This window comes from Equus quagga, chromosome 17 (genome assembly GCF_021613505.1).
Source record: "Equus quagga isolate Etosha38 chromosome 17, UCLA_HA_Equagga_1.0, whole genome shotgun sequence".
Lineage (NCBI taxonomy): Eukaryota > Metazoa > Chordata > Mammalia > Perissodactyla > Equidae > Equus > Equus quagga.
This window is the reverse complement of record NC_060283.1, coordinates 58066123-58089117: the sequence shown is the minus strand read 5'-3', so window position 1 is coordinate 58089117 and position 22995 is coordinate 58066123. Positions and strand designations below refer to the sequence as shown.

At 42.9% G+C, this 22995-nt stretch overlaps 1 protein-coding gene across 2 annotated transcripts in view; it reads right to left on the bottom strand.

Moving 5' to 3' along the window:
- Positions 1–255: 255 nt before the first annotated feature.
- Positions 256–22995, bottom strand: part of LANCL1 (LanC like glutathione S-transferase 1) — a 44269-nt gene continuing 21529 nt past the window's right edge. Inside the window, exons 3-10 of one of the 2 annotated variants that reach the window (XR_006885781.1) lie at positions 17577–17784; positions 9605–9740; positions 8900–9046; positions 6468–6650; positions 4547–4723; positions 4048–4120; positions 2384–3428; positions 256–459 (exon numbers count right to left, since the gene is read on the bottom strand). Coding sequence is in view for 1 of the 2 variants with exons in the window: in XM_046643541.1 (XP_046499497.1) it covers positions 3352–3428; positions 4048–4120; positions 4547–4723; positions 6468–6650; positions 8900–9046; positions 9605–9740; positions 17577–17784 (1001 nt within the window). In the remaining variant the exon portion in view is untranslated. Of the gene's footprint in view, positions 3429–4047; positions 4121–4546; positions 4724–6467; positions 6651–8899; positions 9047–9604; positions 9741–17576; positions 17785–22995 lie in introns of both variants that reach the window. The other variant, XM_046643541.1, reaches the window with a different exon arrangement.

The following is a 22995-nucleotide window of genomic DNA, read 5'->3' as shown; positions in this document are numbered from 1 at the left end:
GTAAGATGGTTAATACACTGCTCTGCTTGAAGCCTAGTAGATTCCTCTAATTCTATAATGATCAGATTTAAAAATATTTTCCTCTAATAAATCTCTATTTTCAGAAAGCACTGCAAATCTTGTTTGATCCAGCAATGAAGAAAAAGTCAGGAACAAACCCTAGGGAATGAGTGTATAGAGAAAAAGCCATCAATTACCATTGAAGGAAAATATTTCTTAGATTTAAACCAAAGCAAACAAAAGGCACAGGTGATATAGAGTCCCAATAAAATTTTATTGAGAAGCAGTAAGTTAAATCCTTTACAGAACAGAGAAATACATACGATCCCAGGCCTTTCCGATAAATGGCAAGAGAACATTGGGGTGGGTTCTTCAAATACTCCAAACACTTTGTTTTATGTCTGTATGAGAGAAACAGCTCTTCTACAGCTTCACGATACAGAAATGCGGTGCTCTGACCTATTTAGGGGGAGCAGAAGTGGAATCAGAATTCAGTATGAGTAATAAAGGACTACAGACGAGTTCCAGTAGCCAAAGGAGTAGATGAATAAATGTTCACTCTTCACATTTTGTGTTTCAGAATCAGCGAGCAGAAGGCAGGTCATCATAAGATCAGACACAGGAGCAGAGTATGTCTCTCAATTCAGTTACATAGGGAAGTGGTAATAAGGAGAGAAAACAGCTTTGGATGCATTTTTACCTAAAATTCTACCTACCATGAAGGCTTCTGATGCCAGATAATTGGAACTGGCATCAAAGATGAAAAGGGAGCCAAATAACTCTAAGGATTAAAGACTGACAATTTGAATGAGACCAAAGCCCAGTGGAATTGATGGAGATGGTGGTGATGCTGACATTTTTTACATGATGAAAAGTCAACTACTGTAATTTCTCATCACTAGAGGAACAGAAACACATGACAGGATAAAGCAACACTCCTCAACAAGCTTTCGGGGTTTTACTACCTAGTCTTATCTCCAACAGTATCGCTGTAAGAGGTAAGAGATACTATTGAGTTTTCTGGAAAGCAACTTTTGGGAAAGTTCTTACCAAAAAGAAAAATATCTGAGGGAAAAACGATGTAACAGAAATAGAACCAAAATGATGCTTTTTCCTTTTAAAAATCAGAAAGCCAGTGTAAAAGTTTCTTTCAGTTTCAACCATGATGTTAGGGTACTGGTATTGGTTTCACAGCCTTTGCCTAAGTTTAAAATCCTATCAAACTTTCTTAGCTCTTAAGCATAAATAAAACAAACAATGGCACAAATATAAAATCTTGCCAGCTTAGTAAGTCCTAAATAGCTAAAGAATATGAAATGAACTGTTTGTATTGATGAATTTGGTAATGGATGACAGTAGCTAAACTATAATCCAAATATTAAAAAGAATCTTATTCAAAATGTTCTCCTTGTCTTGAAGTCTTGCTGGGGTTAAATTAACCAAGATGTTTGGAGAAGCACTGTGATGAAGCCTCCTCTGGCTAAGAGAAAGTGTGCTCTGTTCCTTTTCCCTTGGTTAGTGACCACGTAGCTGAAAGTACAGGTACAGCATAGTAGGACATTTAACTAAACCAAATGGGCTTTATTCTTTCAAGCTGGACATGCAGCCAAAGGCAAATGAGCTGTCCCGTGAATCCGAAATGTTCATGAGAAAGGCACAGGCTGCACGCGGCTAAGCAGTAGCAATGAGGAAATCGGAGAGGCACAAGGTGGTTCCCAACGAGCACAAGTCACAGAGCAGGAAGTTGATCCCAGGAACTGAGTAGTGGGCTGCTTTTCAGATCCTACTGTTGGCAGCCTTTAAAGGGTCAATTTCCAATAACATTAGCTATTTTGGTGCTAAATGGAAAATAAGAGGGGACTGCTACCCACAGGAACCAACATACATTCAGTGGCAATTTAGTTGAAAGTTCCAATAAAAATAGCATATTTTTGTGACCAAGAGCTGTGAAATAGGCACATTTAAAATTCTTAGACCCTGTTTTTTCCAAAGCTGCAAAATATTCTAAAATCAGTCAAAACATAGAAAAGACGAAAAAAGCTTGGGAAAGGCGGCAATGGAAAGAGGAGGAGTGGAGCTGATGAGTCAAAACATCTACACAGAATGTGACCCGCCAGGGAGTCTGCACCTGCCATATCATCCCGGTCCCGAGGGCTCAGGCCTGATGAGCGTCAAGCCGAGGACATGCAAAGACGGCACCTGTCCGCTCTAAGCCCGGCCCTGGGTAATGCCTCCTACACAAGCAGCATCTCTGTCAAAAGTTCTGTGTCTCTGTTTGAGTCACTGGCTACCTAACACCCTCCCCCTTTTTAAACAGAAGTAGAGAGCTGTACGATTTAGTGAAAAGACCAAAATCCAGATAGATCGGTAGGAAGGAAAATACCTTAGGGCTTGTCCCAAATAGGCAGCACTAAAGCACAATCATTGCACGGTAAGGAAAACCAAGTCAACGTTTAGAAGGTCAGTCAGACAGCGTGGACCCCAATCCCAGGTCACAGCATATTCACACACAGCAAACTCATTCCGGATTTATACTAATTCCAAAGAACAAACAAATTTAAGTAAATAGTTCCAAAATACACTGGCTTATTTTAGAAAACACAATAAATGTTTTTGTTAGCTTACCTTGAACTAACCTTCAAATCAGAATTTTCACAATGACCATTGCATTTTAGAAGTTTTCGATAAAAAATACTGGCTTACAGAGCCTGGATGCTCACTAACAGAAAGAGGCAAATTTGGAAGTATGTTTCTCTCTGGTTTAAATAAGCATTGGGAATTTGAAAAATGGTATTTAGGTCCCTTGCTCAGGTGGCAACTCTCACAATTTCTGTCCTGGAAGGATACAGCTTTATTTTTGTTCCCTTTCAGAATCAACCACCCAGAGAAAAGTAGAGTCATAAAACCGTCTGTCCTGTCGGAGACAAAATACTGGAGAGCAGAGGTGGAGGGCAATGTCTAATAATAATCATATATTTATCTTTGTTTATTCACATTTAGTTTCTTTTAAACATTTTTAGAACAGTAACAGACGGCTATATTCATAAGCTTAAACAAGAATAAAATTTCCTCCTAGTTCTGAAATACATATACATATGCCCTCAAAATACTGCACGTATCATCGAACCTCCTTATAGGAAGAAACTGAAGTTAAAAGATTTCCTGATATTTTAAAATAAAAATAAATGATAAAGAAAACAAACTGAACTAAAGACAAATTCTGAAAAAAAATCCACTAAATCAAGTACACAGTTTGACTCTCTATTTCCTTGAAAAGCAACGACAGCGCTTAGCCCAGGCCTGATACACAGAAAGGGTCATGCAGTCAATCGCGGGGGGCAAGCTTTCCTTTTACAGTTCAAATGCAGGGAACCGGGCTTTCTCGGGCACTAGCAGGTCAGCCAGGAAATATATTGTTCCAGCCATTCCTGAAGGAAGAGAAAGAGGCAAAAGTTATTACACCAAATGACTGTTTTATGGAGTGGCTTCATTCTGTAGCATCAGCATTACGATACTAACAGCTAAAACTTAAATGAAGTGGGCATCTGTCTATATTTATATTCGTGGCAGTTCAACATTAGAGAAGATAGCCAGTGGGGTGCTCAGCCTCTTGATCCAGGTGGAAGACAGGAGGGAGAGTGGAGCCACACAAGTCCAAGGCACAGCCCTGCCACTCACCGCACGTGAGCTCCTTCATCATGGCACCATGGCTGCTTACCTGTCAGCCTCAGTCCTCTCGTCTGTGACGTGAGGATAATAATGTCTGCATGTTTTTGCTGAGATGATTTATGATGGCATCTGCAGAACGCTCAGCATGTGCTCGCTCCATAAATGGGAGCCACCATTATAACCACCAGTATTGGGTTCGTGGTAGTCCATGTGCTAAGTGATTTTTAATACTGAGTTGTTATACTATGAAATGAAGTAGTTTTAGGAAATGACTATAAAATTAATTTGTTGATAAAGCTCAAATTCAAATACACTAATTACCAGGCAGAAAAGTAGAAGCTGATTTTATAAGGCAAAGAAGTAATGTGTGAAAAGTACCTTCAAAGAGGGAGAAGGGGGTGTCCGGTGTTCTGCATCCATGTTCTCCATAATCCAAGCACCACTCAGCGAACTGGAAATGAGACCTAGTTAAAGTGCTGCAGTGACTGCTTCCAGAGACCCCCGCAAGTTGACAGAGCTTGTCTCTAAGAACTATTCTGAAAAGTCAGAACCTATCTTCAAGGCAGAGAAAAGGGGTTAATGCAGAGAAACAGATGGTCTGAAAGAGAGTACGAAGTGTGGGAGGAATTTAAGGAGCTGTGGAGCCACCCATCTCCAAGGTTATCAAAGAAGGAACAAAACTACCCTACATCTTTCTTTTCCCCCATAAATGCTGTCGAGTAGAATTATGTTCTTTTAGAAGAAAGCTAAATCAATGGAATGGTTTTTGCAGGTTTTCCTTAAATAACCGGCTTTGCTGTAACTCAAGATTTAACAAACAAACGAACTAAATCGTGCTCCCGGGAGGCGTGCTTCCCTGCCGGCATGCAGCCCCTACCTTGCAGGCCCTGTACAGGTACTTCCTGTCCTGTGTGAGGTTGAACAGCGCCAGGAAGGCATAGGCATTGCCCGCGGCGCCGTGGCACAGCCCGTAGCCCTTCTTCAGCAGCCCGTACTGCCAGATCAGGTCAGCGCTCTGCCGGGCGTCGGTGAGATAGCGCTCCTCTCTGAACACCTGTGGCAAGGGACACGTGGCCTTACAAGGCACCTGAAAGACCCTGTACTGACATCCCTTCCTGATGGGAAGGAGGGAGAGAGCAGGGGCCTAGCAGGAAAGGGCAAGGGCTTCAGAGCCAGACAGAAGCGGTATTCTGGTGGGCACAAATTACAACCATTCACTGGCTTTGCTTTTTTGTTTTTTTAAATAACAGGGCATGACCTTGTCTGCACGGTTTGAGTTTTATGTGTCTGTGCGTTTGTGTACACGGGAGTTATTGGTGAAGCAGCAGTATTTTCTTCAACTTGCTGTTACGAGTAGTCTCTTTCCAAAGAATATGTACTGCCTTCTTTGGGAACAGGGAGGCCCTTTACCACTGGAAGTTTCTCTACGTACTGGAGGAGAAGCTGTGTAGGATTGGTTATAAAAACTGGTTTGATTATAAAACACCTTACTTTGCCAGAAAAGCAGATATACCCTTACAATTTTCTGCAGCTTCCTAACCTTGATCAAAGACTTGAGAAATAATCTGAGTAGACATTTTTAATATCTCATTGCAAACCAAGTGTCCTTAAAAGTAGAATATGGCAGTTTAAAAAATTTTTCCATTATATCTAATTTTCTGAAAGTAAAATTTGCTATACTAAAAGCTTGTTTAGACTATGAGATGCCAGTGCCTATTTATAGTCTATAGATTTGTAATTTGTAGATGTGGCACCAAAGGACACAGATATCTTGGTTTACTTCTTTTTTTTCCCCTCAAAACCCTTCTGTTCTTTGACTACGGCTCTGCCATAGCACGCTTTTTAGAAGTGATATTTTCATTTTTTTATGATCGTAAAATATACATAAAAGTTACCATTTTAATCATTTAAAGTGTACAATTTAGTGGCACTAATTACATTCACAAGGTTGTATAACCATCACCACTATTTCCAAAACTTTTCCATCATCCCAAACAGAAACTCTGTACCCATTAAGTGATAATTCCCCATTCCCCTGCCCCCAGCACCAGCCCCTGGTAGCTTCGATTCTACTTTCAGGTCTCCATGAATTCGCCTATTTTAGATACTTTATATTCACCATCACATAAGTAGAATCGTAGAGTATTGGTCCTTTTGTGCTTGGTTTATTTCACTCAGCATGTTTTCAAGGTTCATGCACGTTGTAGTATGGAGCAGAGTTCACTCCTTTTTATGGCTGAACAATATTCCATTGTACACATACACTACATTTGGTCTATCCATTCACCTGCTGACGGACACCTGGACTGTTTTCACCTTTTGGCTGTTGTGAATAACGCTGCTATGGAACATTGGTGTATAAGCATCTGTTTGAATCGTTCTTCTAAATTCTTCTGGGTATATACCTAGGAGTGGAATTGCTGGATCATACGTTAATTCTGTGTTTAATGTTTTGAGGAAGTGCCAAACTGTGTTCTACAGCAGCTGTCCCATTTTACATTCCCACCAGCAATGCACCAGGAGGCTTCTTTCTCTTTTTAATTGGCTCTGCCACTGATGCTAAAATCTTGGCTACTCTACCTGTCAGTGAAGCAGCCTCCTGTTCTATGAAATAATGTCTGCTGTGGTATGCTAGATACCATGAGAATGAATTATAATCCATTTAGCAAAGTGATCTTAGGTCCAACAGGTGATTTATCTATTCTTCCTTTAAGGATCACATATAAGACTAATTTTAAATTACCCAACTTTATATTGTGTTTTCTAGTTTATTTCTAAAAAGAGAAAATTCACAGTACCTTATAGGCCTGGATGAGCATGTAGATTACCCCAGGGGCACCGTGGCACCAGTGGACTAGCAGATCTCGAGTATCGTCCACACATGGCGGGTAATTGCCAGAAGGGAATTTCAGCTGGCAGACATAGTCTACACTGGGCTTGACCAAACTATGTAACTTCGCATGGCTCACCTGAAGGCTGGGCTAAATAAGAGAAAGGGAATTATTAGTTCTGCTGAAGCATTCGGACCTTCCTAAGCCTCAGGGATGAGTTTTAAGCCAGAAAGAACATGACCAAAAGGAACTGAAAGTCATTAAGAGGTTCTGGATTCCACCTAATTTTTTCACCTACTGGAACAAACTAAAATGAGCTTCCCAGTTAACACTTGGAGCCTTATGGATATATTATTTTTCAATATTTATTCTTATCTACATACATATAAATAATTTTCCTAAGTCAATGCTTAAGAATACAAGTGTAAGAGAAGTTTCCTAAGGTTTTAATACCTTAATCGTACCTGAAAGGCCACAAAGAGATGCATTCAACAAACCAAGAACAACTTTCATTATGACACTTAGAGAAGCGGCAGATGTATTTCCAATAGAAGAGAACACTCTCCAGGAGACCTGGAACCCAGACCCCACACTGCTGTGTGACTAGATCAAGCCTTTCTTCAGAGGATTTGGGACTGATATTTATGCAGGATTATTTTGATACAATGTACAGATTTACAGGACACGCTGACAAAGGGTATATGAGCCTCCGTTTTTGATACAACTTTCAGTTTCTCCTTTTGGTCCTGTTCTTAATTCAATTTACTGCTCACTTCTTTAAACACCAAATTTGAAGTGCTGTCTTTGTCAGGCAGGGGGTGGGCAGTGGTGTGAAGCACAGGCAGGAGGCGGCTGGGCAGGGAACATGGTGATAAGAACAAGAGGGTTCCACAGACACTAAAAGTGCACCAAGTTCTCCAGGGCACATGGAGATTTCAGCCTACCCAAAGAATACTCTTCAAGATCTGTTTAAAATGCTAGAGTAGAATGAGTGGATTTTCCTCAAACTTGCAGGAATTATCCAAATGGGGTAAAAATAACGTTTTGTTTTATGTTGATAACTAGGCAGCTACCAGAATGGACTTTCAGGATTAAAAATTAAATCATTTCAAATAGATAAGCATCCGCCAATGGAAACAGTACTTTGGATTCCAGACTTCTTACTACAGCCAACAGGAGCAGAGGGCGCCTCCTGATGGCCCACCTCAACGGAAGGCCGTGGGCCGCCCAGCTGCTGGCATGCACCACTCCAGCTCACCTTGAAACCAGAAGACATGGACTCTCCTTCCTTAAAACTTTTAAGAATTTCTATTTACTTCTGGAAATAGCCAAGAAAGAGATGTGCCGGAAAAATAAAGGAATTTAAGTCTGAATTGTTAAAATCCCTAATTATAAAACTCTCAATTGAGAAGTACAGAATAAAGACAACAGTTGGTCTTTTACTACCACTAACACTCAAAGTGTCACTTTGCATTCAAAAGCAGTAATAGCCTTGAGTTTGTCAGCTTCACTGTCTTTTTAGTTATAGGGAGAGGGTAGGTCTGACACTGATGTTTGCATTATTACAGTCAGCTCCTCAATCAGCTGGTAGTACGTATATCCCAGCACTGATGCTGAACACATTCACACAACACTTTTCTTTATGCCACACTGTACTCTGGGAAGGTGAGGGGGGCACCTTCACTGCCATTAAAAATCAATTTTCTTTTGCCACAAATTCTTATTATTCAAAAGTGTCAATTTCTCTTTAAAGATTGCTAAATAAGCCCCCAGAAACAAGGCTTTCATGAGAAGTCCTCTTCTGCCCCCCTTCCAGGTCATGCTTGCTGCAGTAAATTCTATTTGTCCTCAGTCTATTCGACTTTGGCTCATGTCCCCCAGCAACAGTAGATACAAAGAAGTGATGGGATATCCAGCTGGTTTTCAGGTAAGTTACACAAAATCCACAGAAGAGGCTTCTTAACTCTGTTCTCTAAGGGAGCCCTAGGCAACAAATGCTCACTTGCTTTCTACTGATTTTGTTCATACTCCTGGAATTTGTTTCAATGGGTTGTGCCTTATAATGTGGGATAATATTCTTAATTCAAGGCATTTGCTGAAAGAGCAGAGCAGAAGGTCCTTCATACAGAAATACAGTAGACACTAGTCACATAAGTGGCACTTGGTAGCAAGTGTGGTCACTCAAAGATCAAAGAGCATCTCGGAGCACAGGGCCTTTTATGTTTATACATCTCAGACTGCACCTTGGAAAACACCACCCTTGTCTGTCTACGCCAGGCAATTACAGGGAGAGCGATACAGAAGTCGACAGAATGAAGAAACAGCTGGAGCTCCTGTCCCCTCACCCTAACAGCACAGCAGGAAGCACACTTTAAAGTCTCACCACTATGGCCCCTTACCTGCATCAGAAAGTAGTAAATTCCTGCCAGGCCGTGAGCAGCCCCCACGTAATATTCTTGGTACCATTCATACATCAGTGGAGTCTTTGCTGTGAAATTTCTCTTTCTAGCTAGGTTTTCTCCAGAGGTTAAGACTGTTTCACAAATCTACAGGGAGAAAATCGATCAAAATAACGTGAGAATTAGAATAAAAGCCTTCCCAGTGGAGGTAAGGAACTTTTTGCTAAGAGGTACTAGAGAACATGGCGAATCAGACGCCGTCTCACGGCCACGGATGGCACAGTCTAATTCTGCACTCAGAGAAGCGGAGGTGACTATATTCTGCCTGAAAGAGGGAGGATGTGGAGGACCTTAAACTCTTTTCATTAGAGTTTGAAGAATTCACTTGTCAAAGGAAAGCATAAATTCCTTCAGGCGCCAAAGAAGACAGCAGCACCTGGGAGGTGAAATCCGGCCCTTGTCTCCTTCGGGAAGGGCTCCACACTCTCAGACGAGCAGATTGCACTCCTGACTCCCAGTCACTCTCTCCAGTGCTTCTGACAGCACTGGGCGTGAAGCTGCTGGGCTCTGATCATGCCTGACCTTCAGAGGTCAAGTACACCTTCCAGCTACCTGGGACGTGCTAACTAGAGAACAAAACCAGTGGTTTAGGCAGATACTAAGCAGGATCCTAAAAAGACTCCAAAAAGCACAAAAACATGGTACCTGCTGAATGTGGCTTTGAGGAATCTTTTCCACTCCAAAGTGCTTATTCACAAAGAGAAGAGCATAGATGTAGCCCATCCGTCCATAGAGCATTTCATTTGGAGCATGGGAATCAAGCTTATTTAGGTGAATTAGCCTGGGAATAAAAAGACATGCCTAAGATAATTTGAAAAGGATTGGAAAGTGGTATATACTTAAAAATGGTACATTTAAAAAATATGCACACACAAGTATATATATATTATTATATATTTTAAATATTTTTATTATATAAAATATAAATATTTTAATATTTTTATACATTATACATTATTTATATTATCATATATTTAATATTAAGCAGGTTGGGCAAGACCACAAAGGGTAGCCAGGGTTCAAAGATTAACCCTTAACTAAATTTCTTTTCTTCAGTTCACAGTGGAACTGACAAACAAGAAATTCAAAGAATAAAAGAATGCATGTGTAAGGCTGAGGTCACCTGGTACTTCCCTAGTTCCTCATGGAGGCATGCCCAACTAGCAGTTGGGGTCAGAGAAGCTAAGAACTTCTGCCTCTTAACGCATGTAGCCTGGAAAAAGGACCAAGTCCACACTCAAAGGGCCATCTGTTTCCACCAAATGAACTGCCTGCAGCAACCCAGTTATCTCCTTCTTTGGTTGATTTTTTTTTTCTTCTTCTCCCCAAAGCCCAAGCCCCCATGGTTGTATATTCGAGCTGTGAGTGCCTCTGGTTGTGCTATGTGGGACGCCACCTTAGCATGGCTTGATGAGACGTACCATGTCTGCGCCCAGGATCCAAACCAGTGAAACCCCGGGCCACCGAAGTGGAGTGGGTGAACTTAACCACTCGGCCACGGGGTGGCCCCCTGGGTGACTTCTTAATGTGTCTGCACAGCAGCCTGATCTACCACAGTCAATAATACATGAAAATGGCACAAAGGTGTCAGTTTCTCTTGTCTCCCCAGCCTCCCAGGTTCTAGTCCTTTCCAGAAATAACCATGGTTACCAATTTCTTACATACTCCTAGAATTATTTTATGTACATATAAGCACGTATCCATATTTATAAAAATGTTCTGTGGCTTGCTATTTAACAATACATTTTGATGACCATTCCATATCAGCACATACAGAGTGGTCTCCTTCTTTATCATAGTTGCATAGGATTCCACTGGTACCATAATTTACTAGTTCCCTATTGAGATAATCAGTTCAGCTTCTCAATTGGTTTTTGGTTCCGGCTCCAGCTGAGATGGAGTGAGCACACTCTACCCTGCCACCCCCAGGAAATGCAGCTAAGGACCTGGAGAGAAGGCAGGACGCAGCTATCCGAGGACTGTGATGAGCAAACAGTGGCAGGTGGAATGGGGAAGAACAGAATCGGAAGTACCACCCAACCAGTGGTGGTGAGTTCACATTTTTCTCTCTGGTACATCCCAAACCTGGACGCAGGCACTGAGGGGCTGGAGAGAGCCCCAGAGGAAGCCCTTTAGCTCTGTCTCAAGAAAGAACAGAAAGGGAACTCCTAATATCAGACAGAGCGGGTAAAACATCTCATTTTTCTTTATTTCCCTTTTTCCTTTCTCTGTTCTCTCATGCCCCAGGCCATAAGCAATCTCACGGTGGCAGCAGAAGCGAAGGCAACGGGAGCCCACAGGAGTGAACCTCCGAGGCAGGGACCCTTCCTTGTGGATCGGAGGAGCCATGGTCCAGGGGGGCAGGGAGATCCCTACTGCTTCCCTTCTCCTAGCCTCCCCAGCACTTGGCCCCACATGCAGGCACAGTCGTGGGGTACCCAAAGCCCAGATTTCTTTCCAGAAGACCAAAATGGGAGGCCCCAGGGAACCAGAAAGTACATAGACTTCAGAGAGGGAGATGAGCTCAGGAAAGTAGTTTGAACTCTGAGAATGGACCTTTTTTTCCTTTTTGGGGGGAGTCGGAGGGGAAGCAAATATGATAGGTAGGGAAAATGTCCCTAGTTTAGATTTTTATCACACGGAATTCTGAAAGCACATCTCAATTATCCCTAAATTATCCTATAAATTCAATGTGACACCACTTGCTAAAACAACTTAATTTTTGGTGAAACTCGACAAAATGATATTAGCATACTGAAAAGGTATGATGGAAGAGTAAGGGATTTGGGGAAAAGAGAAGTAATGAAAAGACATTAGCAATTACAGAGATTAAACTGCATGTTTGGTGTCATAAACTACCTGATGGCACAGCCGTTACCTGACTAAAGTTCTCTTGCTGTCTGTGGAAATTTATTTTTAAAGTAGGTAGGTACAGACAGTGCCTGTGCCTGCATCTCATCTAACTTTAGTCCATATACTAAGAAGGGTTAATAGGCACTTGAAGTGTCCAAGATCACACGCTGGGGTGACTGGTTGTATGTGAAGTACTCTCACCAGGAATCAACAGGCAGAGGTACTCGGCACCTCCAGTAACTTCAACAAAATCGACACCAGGGGGAGGATTTGTCCCTAGGTGCCGGAGGAATGTCAGGAAAGGGCTTGTCATTGGTGGGAGGAGTGGTGAAGATGACAGGAAGTTGGGGAGATGGTACAGGCTCTACCACGTTTGAGGAGTAAGATCTAAGAAGGGACCAAGGACAACGTGGCTTTCTCTGGACCACAAGAACAGGGCAGGGGACGGCTCTGCTCCACACCTAGCAAGATCTCCCGAGGGTGTTAGTGGGGAGAATTTTTGCCCGGTACCATCAAAGGTTTGTAACTTTTTAAATACAAGTCCTTTCCTTACTCATCACACTACAGATGAGACAGACGGTATTCATTTTCTGACCAGAAAGCCCCAACTACTGGCTCCAAAGCACTGTACATGTCAGGGTAGTCACTTAACTGGGTACACAACAGGCAACACTCTCTCTTCGTGTACTGGTGCCAACTGTCTCTGTGTGAAGGAAGGGTGAATGTGGACGTGGTGTCAGTAGGGCACTAGAGCACCAGTGCTATTTCCCTCCCCCATCTCCTCAGCCAACTGCAGGCCAGTTTGAACAGAGACACCACACACATTCTCTCTTTCTGGGGAGTCAGAGACCCCTCCAAGAAACACATAAATGCTCTCTCCACACTGAACACAATTTGGGGGCTTCTATCTCTCCAGAAACCCTAAGACTCTCAGGGCTCCAAAGTTAAAAACCTCTACCTCAGGGAACACTGGTTTCTTTGGGTTTCAGTTTCTTCGTGTAAGGATTAGACTTTTGATGATCCCAGAGGCCCTTCTGGTCTCCAAAACTCAAAATTATGATTCTGGAAGACCATTACACTAACAACGCAGGAAAGGTAAGCTGGAATATGACACTGCAGTGGGTGACAACACAGACGCCGTGCAGAGAACCTGAGTGTCCGTGCTCTCTCAAAAGGGCCCTGACGTGAGGAAGGTTGGTAAAAAGCAGAACAAGTGGGTTTATTAACTCACTGATGACATCAAATAACTTCAGATTTCCTGAAATTGCACTGAAAAGACACACAGATTTTTCCTTTAAAAGGGAGGAGATTCACAGCTCCTTTTTTTTTCTGTTCTGCCATGAACTCCAGAAATCTGAAAAGTCAAAGCTGTGTCCACAATCAGCATACGTCCTATCATACATTCACAGTCTATATTTTTAATCTTAATAAGTCTGCTGGCTGTAAAGACTGTTGAAATGTCATAAAAATTCTTAAAAAGATATAAATTTAAAAAACACCTTTCTTACCAAAGTATCGAAAAAAAAAGAAATTTTAGTTTACTCTTCAGTGATTTATAACAAGCCAACATTATCATATATTAGTACTATTCCCCAGAGTACTTAGCACAATTGGCCCCAAGATGTCATGAGGAAAAGGGGTTGTCTCCATGATGAGTTGGGCAAATTCTGCTCCCTGGAGTCGGTGGTTTCCCTTCAGAGCCGCTGAGGACTCTAAGCAGTGGGAAAGGTGCATATTTAACTCTAATTAGTGTTTCTCAATCTGTCTGAATACACAAATCCTGCTTTCATTTAACACTTACTAGCAGTCTTCACATAGCAAACTACTGCTATTTGGCTGTGCACGTACTGACAAACGTGGCCTTATACATCGAGCTCTGGGACCACTGTGAGTGACTCACTGAATGGGACTTCCGTGAGCCGGTGAAGCAGCTGTATGGCTAAAGGCTTTAAACTGCCTATGTAAAAACCAAAGAGGTGGTTGCTGTGTTTCAAATTTAGACGGAACTGTTTTGTATTGGCTGGTCTTATGCAAGTTAATTCTATGAAAGGAGTGCATGTTAATTAAACTTTTGGAGAAATCAATGTTTTGTTTTACCTGCCATTCTGATCAAGTTTAGTGACAGGTTTTATACGAAATACTTCCCAGCGTTGGAGTGGAATCTTGGTAGTTTTTTCCTCTAGATACACCAATAATACATTTTTTGTTTTTAAGTTGCCCTATTTAATTTCTAACCTCTGACGGATGTAGCACAGGCATGTATAAAAAAAGGAATTTTGAAGTATATGCCAATCCAGGGAATGATTTAATACAATGATTCACAGATCATTACATGTGGTGCAGAAGACTCCTTGGGCCTCCCCCCACCCTTCTGGTTCCACTTCCCAGTGGGAAAGTCAGTTACAGTAAGAAAATACCATTCTTTGGGGAAAAATTGGAGGAGAAGGGCAAATTTGCATATACATGCTTAAACAACAGGAGTATGGATGATTCCTTCTTTAAATACAACACAATTATATCTTAAAGTCTAGTTATTCTATAACATGGATGAACCTTAAGGATATTACGCTAAGTGAAAAAAGCCAGTCACAAAAAGACAAATGCTGTCTGAGCCCACCTATATGCGACACTTAGAGTCGTCAAAATCAGAGAGACAGAAAGCAGAGTGGCTGGTGCTAGGGCTGGGGAGGAGGGGCAATGGGGAATTACTGTTTAATGGGTACAGACTTCCAGTTTTACAAGAGGAAAAGAGCTATGGAGATGAGTGGTGGTGATGGTTACACATTATGAATGTATTTAATACCATTAAAATGTACACTTAAAAATGGTTAATGTGGTAAATTTTATGTAATGTGTATTTTATCATAATAAAAAAATTTTGAAAAAAAAAGAACTAAGTGTAAATTCTACAACTGAAAAATGCAACGTCTAAAATAAAAAAAGTGACTGGAGTGGCTTAACAGCAGAATGGATATAACAGAGGAAAGAGTGAATTTGAAAATCATCAATACTATCCAATCTTAAGAACAGAAAGAAAAAAAAAGATTGGAAAAAAAAATGAACAGTCTCAGAAACCAGTAGAACAATATCAAAAGGCCAAACACATGTGTAATTAAAATTCCAGAAGGAGGAAAAAGGGAGGATGGGGCAAAAAAAAAAAAAAATTTGGAAAAATATTCTAGATGTTGACAGGGGTTTGGATTACATTGATATATGCATTTGTCAAAACTCAACAAATATACACTTAAAACTTGGGCAGCTGTGTAAAGTTGACATCACAAGAAGAAAACTGTGAACAGATAGTGAACTCTAGTGAATGAAAGACATGCTTAAGTATTTAGAAGGAAGTATACTGATGTCTGCAATTCACTCGGAAATGCACCCTACCCCGAAAGGATAAGTACCGGAGAGAGGAGTAGACAGGTGAATAGATATGTGACTAAGCAAACAGAGTAAAATGTTAATGGCTGAATCTATGTGGGTAGATATACAGTTATTCACTATTCTTTCAACATTTCTGTATGTTTGAAATTTTTTATAATAAAATTTTGAGGGGAAAAAACCTCTAGTAATTAGAATTTTAGGCCAAAAGCCTGTTAATCAAATACACACCACTGCACACTGTGAGATTAACCAAGGGATCTTCAACAAACGAAATCAGAGATGATAATACTATTCTAACAGTAATACATAAGAAAGAGGAGAGGGAATCAAAATGATGGTCAACTCCGGGAGAATCATTGATTTAAAATGCTGCTGGACCCAATTAAGAAATGAACTAAAGACCTTAACAGACACCTGGCCAAAGAAGATATACACATGGCAAGGAAGTATATGAAAAGATGTCCCCCATCATATGTCATCAGGGAAATGCAAATTAAAACAACGAGATACCACTAGACGTCTATTAGGATGGCAAAAATCCGACAACACCAAATGCTGACAAGGATGTGGCTGCAAAGGAACTCTCTTCACTGCTGGTGGGAATGTAATCTGGTACAGCCACTGTGGAAGTTTTTGACAAAACTAAACATACTCTTACCTTCAATCCGGCAATCACACTCCTTGGTATTTACCGAAAGGAGTTGGAAACATGTCCACACAAAACCCTGCACATGGATGTTTCTAGCAGCTTTATTCATAATTACCAAAACTTGGAAGCAACCAGGATGTCCTTCAGTAGGTAAATGGACCAATAAACTGTGTAGATCCAGACAATGGAACATTATTCAGCACTAAAAAGAAATGAATTATCAAGCCATGACAAGATATGGAGGAACCTTAAATGCATATTACTAAGTGAAAGAAGCCAATCTGAAAAGGCTACATACTGTGTGATTCCAATTATATGACATTCTCGGAAAGACAAACCTATGGAGACAGTAAAAGGATGAGCAGTCGCCAGGGCTTGAGGAGGAGGGAAGAGGGATTACTAGGCAGAGCACAGAGGATTTTTAGGGGAGTGAAACTACTCTGCAAGATCCTAGAATGATGGATACGTGTCATTATACTTTTGCCCAAACCCACAGAGTGAACACCACCAAGGTAAACCATGGACTTTGGGTGATAATGATGTGTCCATGTAGGTTTGGAGATGGTAACAAGTGTTCACTCTGGTGGGGGATGGTGACAGTGGGGGAGACCATGCCTGTGTGGGGGCCGGGGGTTACGGGGAATTTCTGTACCTTCCTCTCAATTTGCTGTGAACTGAAAACTGCTCTGAAAAGCACAGTCTATGAAACACTGAAACCACCTTTGTGGGCACTGCGTCTCTGCGCGTCGCCATGCTGAGGCAGGCAGGGCGCATGGCAGTCGGATTTCTCAGTGGGATTCTCAGTGTCCAGTCAGCGCTGGGAAAACAGTAACGCAGTCTACTGGTACAAAGGCTTAGTAATTCTTCATAATTCAAGCTGCCAGTGGCTGCCCTGATTTACAGGAACAATGGACACCTGGACTTGCATGTCACTGGCCCAGAGACAAGCAGTTCTGAACCAGCCTGTGTTCCCTCAGCCCCTTGCAGGAAGCGCCCCACATCTCTTTGAATTACCGATCTTGGGTAGCCCTGGATTAGTAATCACATGATTAGGCTTCTGATCATTTTTATGACTAAACTGATGTTTGATCTGGAACATGTCAGTGTCATTTTATCTTGCAATAAAATGGGGATTGTAATGGATGTTCCTTAACTGCAACATAGGAATAATGTGAGAATTGATCAAACGGCAGCAGTAAGGACTTATTACTGAGAGAAAAGTTTGTTGTTGTTAGTACTGCTGAGTCCATTCTGAGTCCCAGGCATTCTGTGTACAGCAGGCAGAACCCTGCCCGGTCTTTTTGCGCCATCCTCTCACCTTCTGATGCTCTATAAGACAATGCTCTGCTGCTATCCATACACTTTTCGTGGCCAATTATTTCCGAAGTGGGTGACCAGGTCCTTCTTCCTAGTCTGTCTTAATCTGGAAGCTCTGCTGAAATCTATCCACCACGAGTGACCCTGCTGGTATTTGAAATACTGGTGGCAGAGCTTTCAGCATCACAGGAACATGAAGCTGCCACAGTATGACAACCGAGAGACGGGTGGTATGGCTCTCTGACTGGGAAAGGAACCTGGGCCACAGTGGTGGGAGTGCCAAATCTTAGCCACTAGACCACCAGGGCTGGCTGAGAGAAAAGTGAATTCATTCAAATGTTCTTTTGCTAACACATGCAGAAGTAACGCATAATGGCATACAGATAATAAAACTCCAAAAGGAAACACAATTACCGGGTGATGCAGTCTTCTGCCTGCTTCTCATTGTTCATCTTGTGATACACCACAGCAGCCACTGCCAGAGGGCCTGCATCCCCACAAAGGAAAGTGATGGAACGCTTGGACAAACAGTTCAGACCCTGCTTTACATAAGTGTGTGCCATCTGTAGGTAGCCAGGGTCCCCGAACACATCATAGAGATGTAGGTAAAGCACAGCAATGCCTGAAAAGCAAAAAGAAAATACTGTATAGCTGAGGAAAGGGCACTTGACTCTATCATTCTGCAGTGCTGCTGACTCAAGAGTGTTGATTTTTGATAACCTGTAACAAATATGCAAATTATTTGGCAGTTCAGATGACCTTAGTTCTAGACTCAGCTTTATTATCAAGCAGCTCTAAGAACTGGACATACGCAAACGCTGTTCTCAGTTTCCCCATCATTACAACTCTAAATAACAGCAACTCTAAACCCAAGTTTATTATCAGTCCCGGTTGCGCTCTGGCTATTGTGCTAATGTATTCTTCTTGACAGTTTAATGATAGGTCATTAAACTATGATTCTAAATAGTCACCTATTTATTTAACGAAATAATTTATTAAATTAATAAGGAACAAGAAATGTTTGTTTTTGTAAGCTAAAGAAATTCAAAGATTAGGGAATGAAAAATTCAATTTCTCTTTATATACAAAATAATTTTTCACATGAGAAGGCAGGGAGAGTAACAGAATCCCCACCAGTATTATTCCAGGGAGGGATTATACAAATAACTAAGTTATTTGAAATCTGAGAAAATAAATTCAACTCCTTATTGTTTTTCTCTGTTGAGGACCCAGCCACTTTAGGAACTATAGCGTAAAAGCTGCCAATGACTTTTGTTTTGGGCCTTACTCCATTGCTTCTTATCCCACCCTTAAAGCCTGCATCTGTAATTGAGGGTCGTCTGCATGTCCTCATTCCAAATGCCTGTCACAGTAGAAAGAGCCTTGCCTCTAGCCGATGGGTCTCATGGCAGACTCAGACGTGGAGGAGGGAGCCTGCCTGCAGCATTTCCAGAAACTCATTTCTCCCCTTAAAGTACATTTTCCATCCCATTTACCACTTTTAGAAGATACAGAGCCTCTGTTTAAATCTAAATTAATAGAGCCAATCTCTTCACAGATTGCAATGCAGTACGAATGCAGTCTGCAAAATTACTTTTCACTGTACAAATTTAGATAGTTTGCTCATTTTGCATGGGTAATCTCCAAAGCTTTGTGCTACAGACAACTCAATTTCACACGTATATTAAGGCAAAATTTTCATTTCCTGCTGAAGTTAATAACGTTGTCTGTTCTTTCAAAGTGGCGTGGTGTTAGGAATTCCACCAGCTGACGATCAGATGTAGCAACACTTAAGGGCTGCAGACACAAGTGTTCAAAACCACACATGTGGGTAAGAAAAAAGGTCTGCTTTTCACAAATGATCAATGTCAAGAGCTCTTCTAGAACTGAGTCCTTAACAGGCTTCCTCTCCAACCGCACGAAGCAGCTGTAGGCGCTCCACTTAAACTGTCACCCTCTCACTGTGCCTTCCTGTCCCATCGCTGCCTGCTCCCAGAGCCAGACAATGACAGGGCTGAGCCAAGAAGATACAACATGATCAAATACAAGCCCCATGACTGTTTTCCTATTCAGACCTTTGTCTCTCAATACCAACAACTCCTCTCGGCCCAAATATTTAACAAACAAAACCCACTAAGGTTTGCAATTGCAAGGTTTAATGCATTGCTTATGAAAAACAGGTAATCAAGAAGTCTCACAATAGGTCAATTAGATGAAAAATTTTGCTTTTTTCTTTTTGATCAGCAGAGAATTATCTTTCTAACTTCTGGGATTCCACAACCTCAGGTTCTATTTCTCTCCTTCTTTTCGTTCTGGGCCTCAGTGTCTGCATATTCTGATTAAGCCACCTTCTGCAGGTGGCAGTTTATGGCGTCTGTCTTCCCCGTCACAACCACGCATGGAGGAGAAGGGTTTCCAGTGAGGGGAAATTATTATATATATTATATATTAGTCCAGGTCAGGGAAATAAGACAAAATGCATACGTCAAGGACATTTAAAGCCTCATCAATATTTTATACCCAGGTGCCCCAATTTAATAAGAGAAAATAGGGGAACTGCCTGTGGCCAAGTGTCTTGAACCCATCCTTATGATCCTCTAAACTTTGACAGTATTTGTGCACCTAACAACACCTTTGTTTAAAGACCGAGACTCAGAGTTGGCTGGCCAGGTGGGAACTACAAACAGAACTTCAAGGGCTCTGCAGGGAAACGCACCCGGTCCTTATATACACCCACAGGCCTGGCCTCAGTCTGTGCTTTGAAAAACTCTTTTCAAATGTAATTTATCAAAACAAAAATGTTTTTCATGAAAAAAGTCAAACAGTACTGCAAGGCACGATATACAAAGCACAGTCCACTGCCCCACTCTATTCCTATCACTTAGTGGCAATCACTGTCAATAATTTTAGCCATTTCCTCTAGTATTTGCCTCCATATTTCTAACAATATGCTATGTGCTCTCTCTTAATTTTTCCATATCAGATATTTTTGACTCACCTTCTATTTTGGAAGATGAGGATTTAGCTCTTGTGATAGACTGCAAAGTGGTCCCCAAAAGTGTATCTCCTTTCCCCTCAACAATAATGTCCTGGATTTTAGCTGGCACATGACTGCCTGTTAACAGCCTCCTCTGCAGCTGGGTATGGCCATGTGACTGAGTTCTGACCAATGGGGCATAGTGGGCATAATGGGGGCAACTATGCAAAATGTTCTTGAAGGGAGGGGACTTGCCATTTCTTTCTCTTTCCCTTTTCCTCCTGGTGGGAATGCAGATATGAGAGCGTAGCTGAAGCAGCCATCTTAGATCATGAGGTGGCAGCTCTGTGATGAGGATGGTAAAGCATCAAGACCAAAGAAACTGAGATCCCAGAAGACTGTGAAGCTGCCACACCAGTTCCTGGATTGCCTACTTACCCGAGAGAGAAATTCTGTCCCGTTAAAGCCACTGTTATTTTAGGTGGTGTATTTCCACATGCTGATAAGACTAATCCTAAAGACTACAGCTCTTCTCAAAGCGGGAGAGTTAGGCAGAAGCTAGATCACACAGGGTCTCATTAAGTTAGTTCAGGATTTTGGGTTTTTTATTTGAAAAGCACCATTTTAAGTACTGGAAGAGCACAATTAGATTTGTGCCTTTAAAAGTTCGCTGTAACTGAAAATGGATCAAAGACTTAAAGGTGAGACCTGAAACCATAGGGTTTCTAGAAGAAAATGTAGGCAGTACACTCTTTGACATCAGTATTAAAAGCGTCTTTTCCGACACCATGTCTTCTTAGAGAAGGGAAACAATAGAAAGAATAAACAAATGGGACTTCATCAGACTAAAGAGCTTCTTCAAGGCAAATGAAAACAGGATTGAAACAAAACAACCCACTAACTGGGAAAAAATACTTGCAAGTCATATATCTGACAAAGGCTTAATATCCATAATACATAAAGAACTCTCACAACTCAACAGCAAAAAATCAAACAACCCAATCAAAAAATGGGCTGGAGACATGAACAGACATTTCTCCAAAGAAGATATACGGATGGCCAATAGGCACATGAAAAGATGCTCATCATCGCTGATCATCAGAGAAATGCAAATCAAAACTACACTAAGAGAGGAGGAGGATCCAAGACGGCGCCGTGAGTAGTCCTCTTTGTCTCTCCCCCTTCGAGTCTACAATTATTTGGACACTCATCGCTTAACAAAGGATATCCAGACAGCATCTCAGGACGTCTGAGAGACCCATGCGACTATACATCGGAAGGCGGACGGACTGCCCTCCGGGAGGATGTGGAGATAGGTGAAAATTCTCCAACCCCGACCGAACAGCCTAGTACCTGCAAGCAGCTTTCTTCCAACGGACGCCGTTTCTTCCAACACACACCTAGGGCAGGAGCGAGCACACAACAGAGGAGCGACGGTGGAAACAGGTGACCAGAACCCTACCTAAACCCCCCGCAATTACTCCTAAATGCAGAGAGAAACTCTAGATTTACACACCTGAGCCCGCGGGGAGAGTCTCTCCCCGCCATTGGCGGGGAGATCCCGCCTAGTGTTCACGGTGCCCGGAGGGTACAGAGGCCCCCCAGCTGCCACTGCCTGCACGATGGGGAAAGGGATTGCTGGAGATCTCAGAGAGGACTGGGGCTGGGTGAAGCTCCAGAGGCCAGCTCCGCGCCCCGGAGGGGAAGCTCCAGAGTTCCACCTGGGCGGCAGCAGACAAAACTCTCTGTCTGCCATTAGCGGAGGGGCAACGCCCAGCATTCACAACTCCGGGAAAGTCCCGGAGAGAATCCCAGAGGGCGAGGTGACCCCCAGCTGCCGTTGCCTGCCCTGTGGGGCTAGGGATTGCCGGAGATCTCGGAGAGGACTGGGGCTGGGTGAAGCTACAGAGGCCGGCTCCGTGCCCCAGAGGGGAAGCTCCAGAGATCCGCCCGGGCAGCAGACAAAACTCTCTGTCTGCCATTAGCGGAGGGGCCATACCCAGCATTCACAACTCCGGGAAAGTCCCGGAGAGAACCCCAGAGGGCGAGGTGACCCCCAGCTGCCGTTGCCTGCCCCGTGGGGTAAGGGATTGCCGGAGATCTCGGAGAGGACTGGGGCTGGGGGGAGCTCCAGAGGCCGGCCCTGCGGCCTGGAGGGGAAGCTCCAGAGTTCTGCCTGGGCAGCAGACAAAACTCTCTGTCTGCTATTAGCAGAGGGGCCACGCCCAGCATCCACAACACCGGGAGGGTCCTGGAGAGGAGAATATCAGGCAGGGCAGCAGCTGACCAGCTACCACTGAAATCAGGATCTCCGGCTATCCCCCAGACAGGGAAAAGGGCTCCCCGAGTTCCTGGGGAACAGGACTGGGGCTGGGTGGAGTTCCAGCGACCCAGCTCCGTAGCCTAGGGGGAAACCCTACAGGCTCACAGCAGCCTCAGGGAAAGCCTCTGCACAGCACTAGTAGAGAGCACCCATCCAGCAGCCCCAAGGCTCGAAGACCCCGGGACAAAAGTAGCATAGCTAGGTGAGCTAACCACAGACTGTAGAAGATGCCAATAGCTCTGCTGCGACCCACAGTGGACAAGTGAGATTTTGTGGGTGCCGACAGTGACGGAGCGGCAAATATAAGTGATCCTACCCCCGGCCGCTGGAAAAGCCCATAACACCGTTGCAGACCCCAAGGAGGGAGCACGTCTAGGTGGGCTGCAACAGTAGGCACCAGCAGCCTGAAGCCCCCCCCGTGACGGCCCCCATGGCAGAAGAGGGAATCCAAAGGACCACTGTGACTACGAGCAGGGGCCCAGGCCCAGTTAGCAACTGCGGATAGGGTTCCTGGTTGGTGCAGTATAATCAGC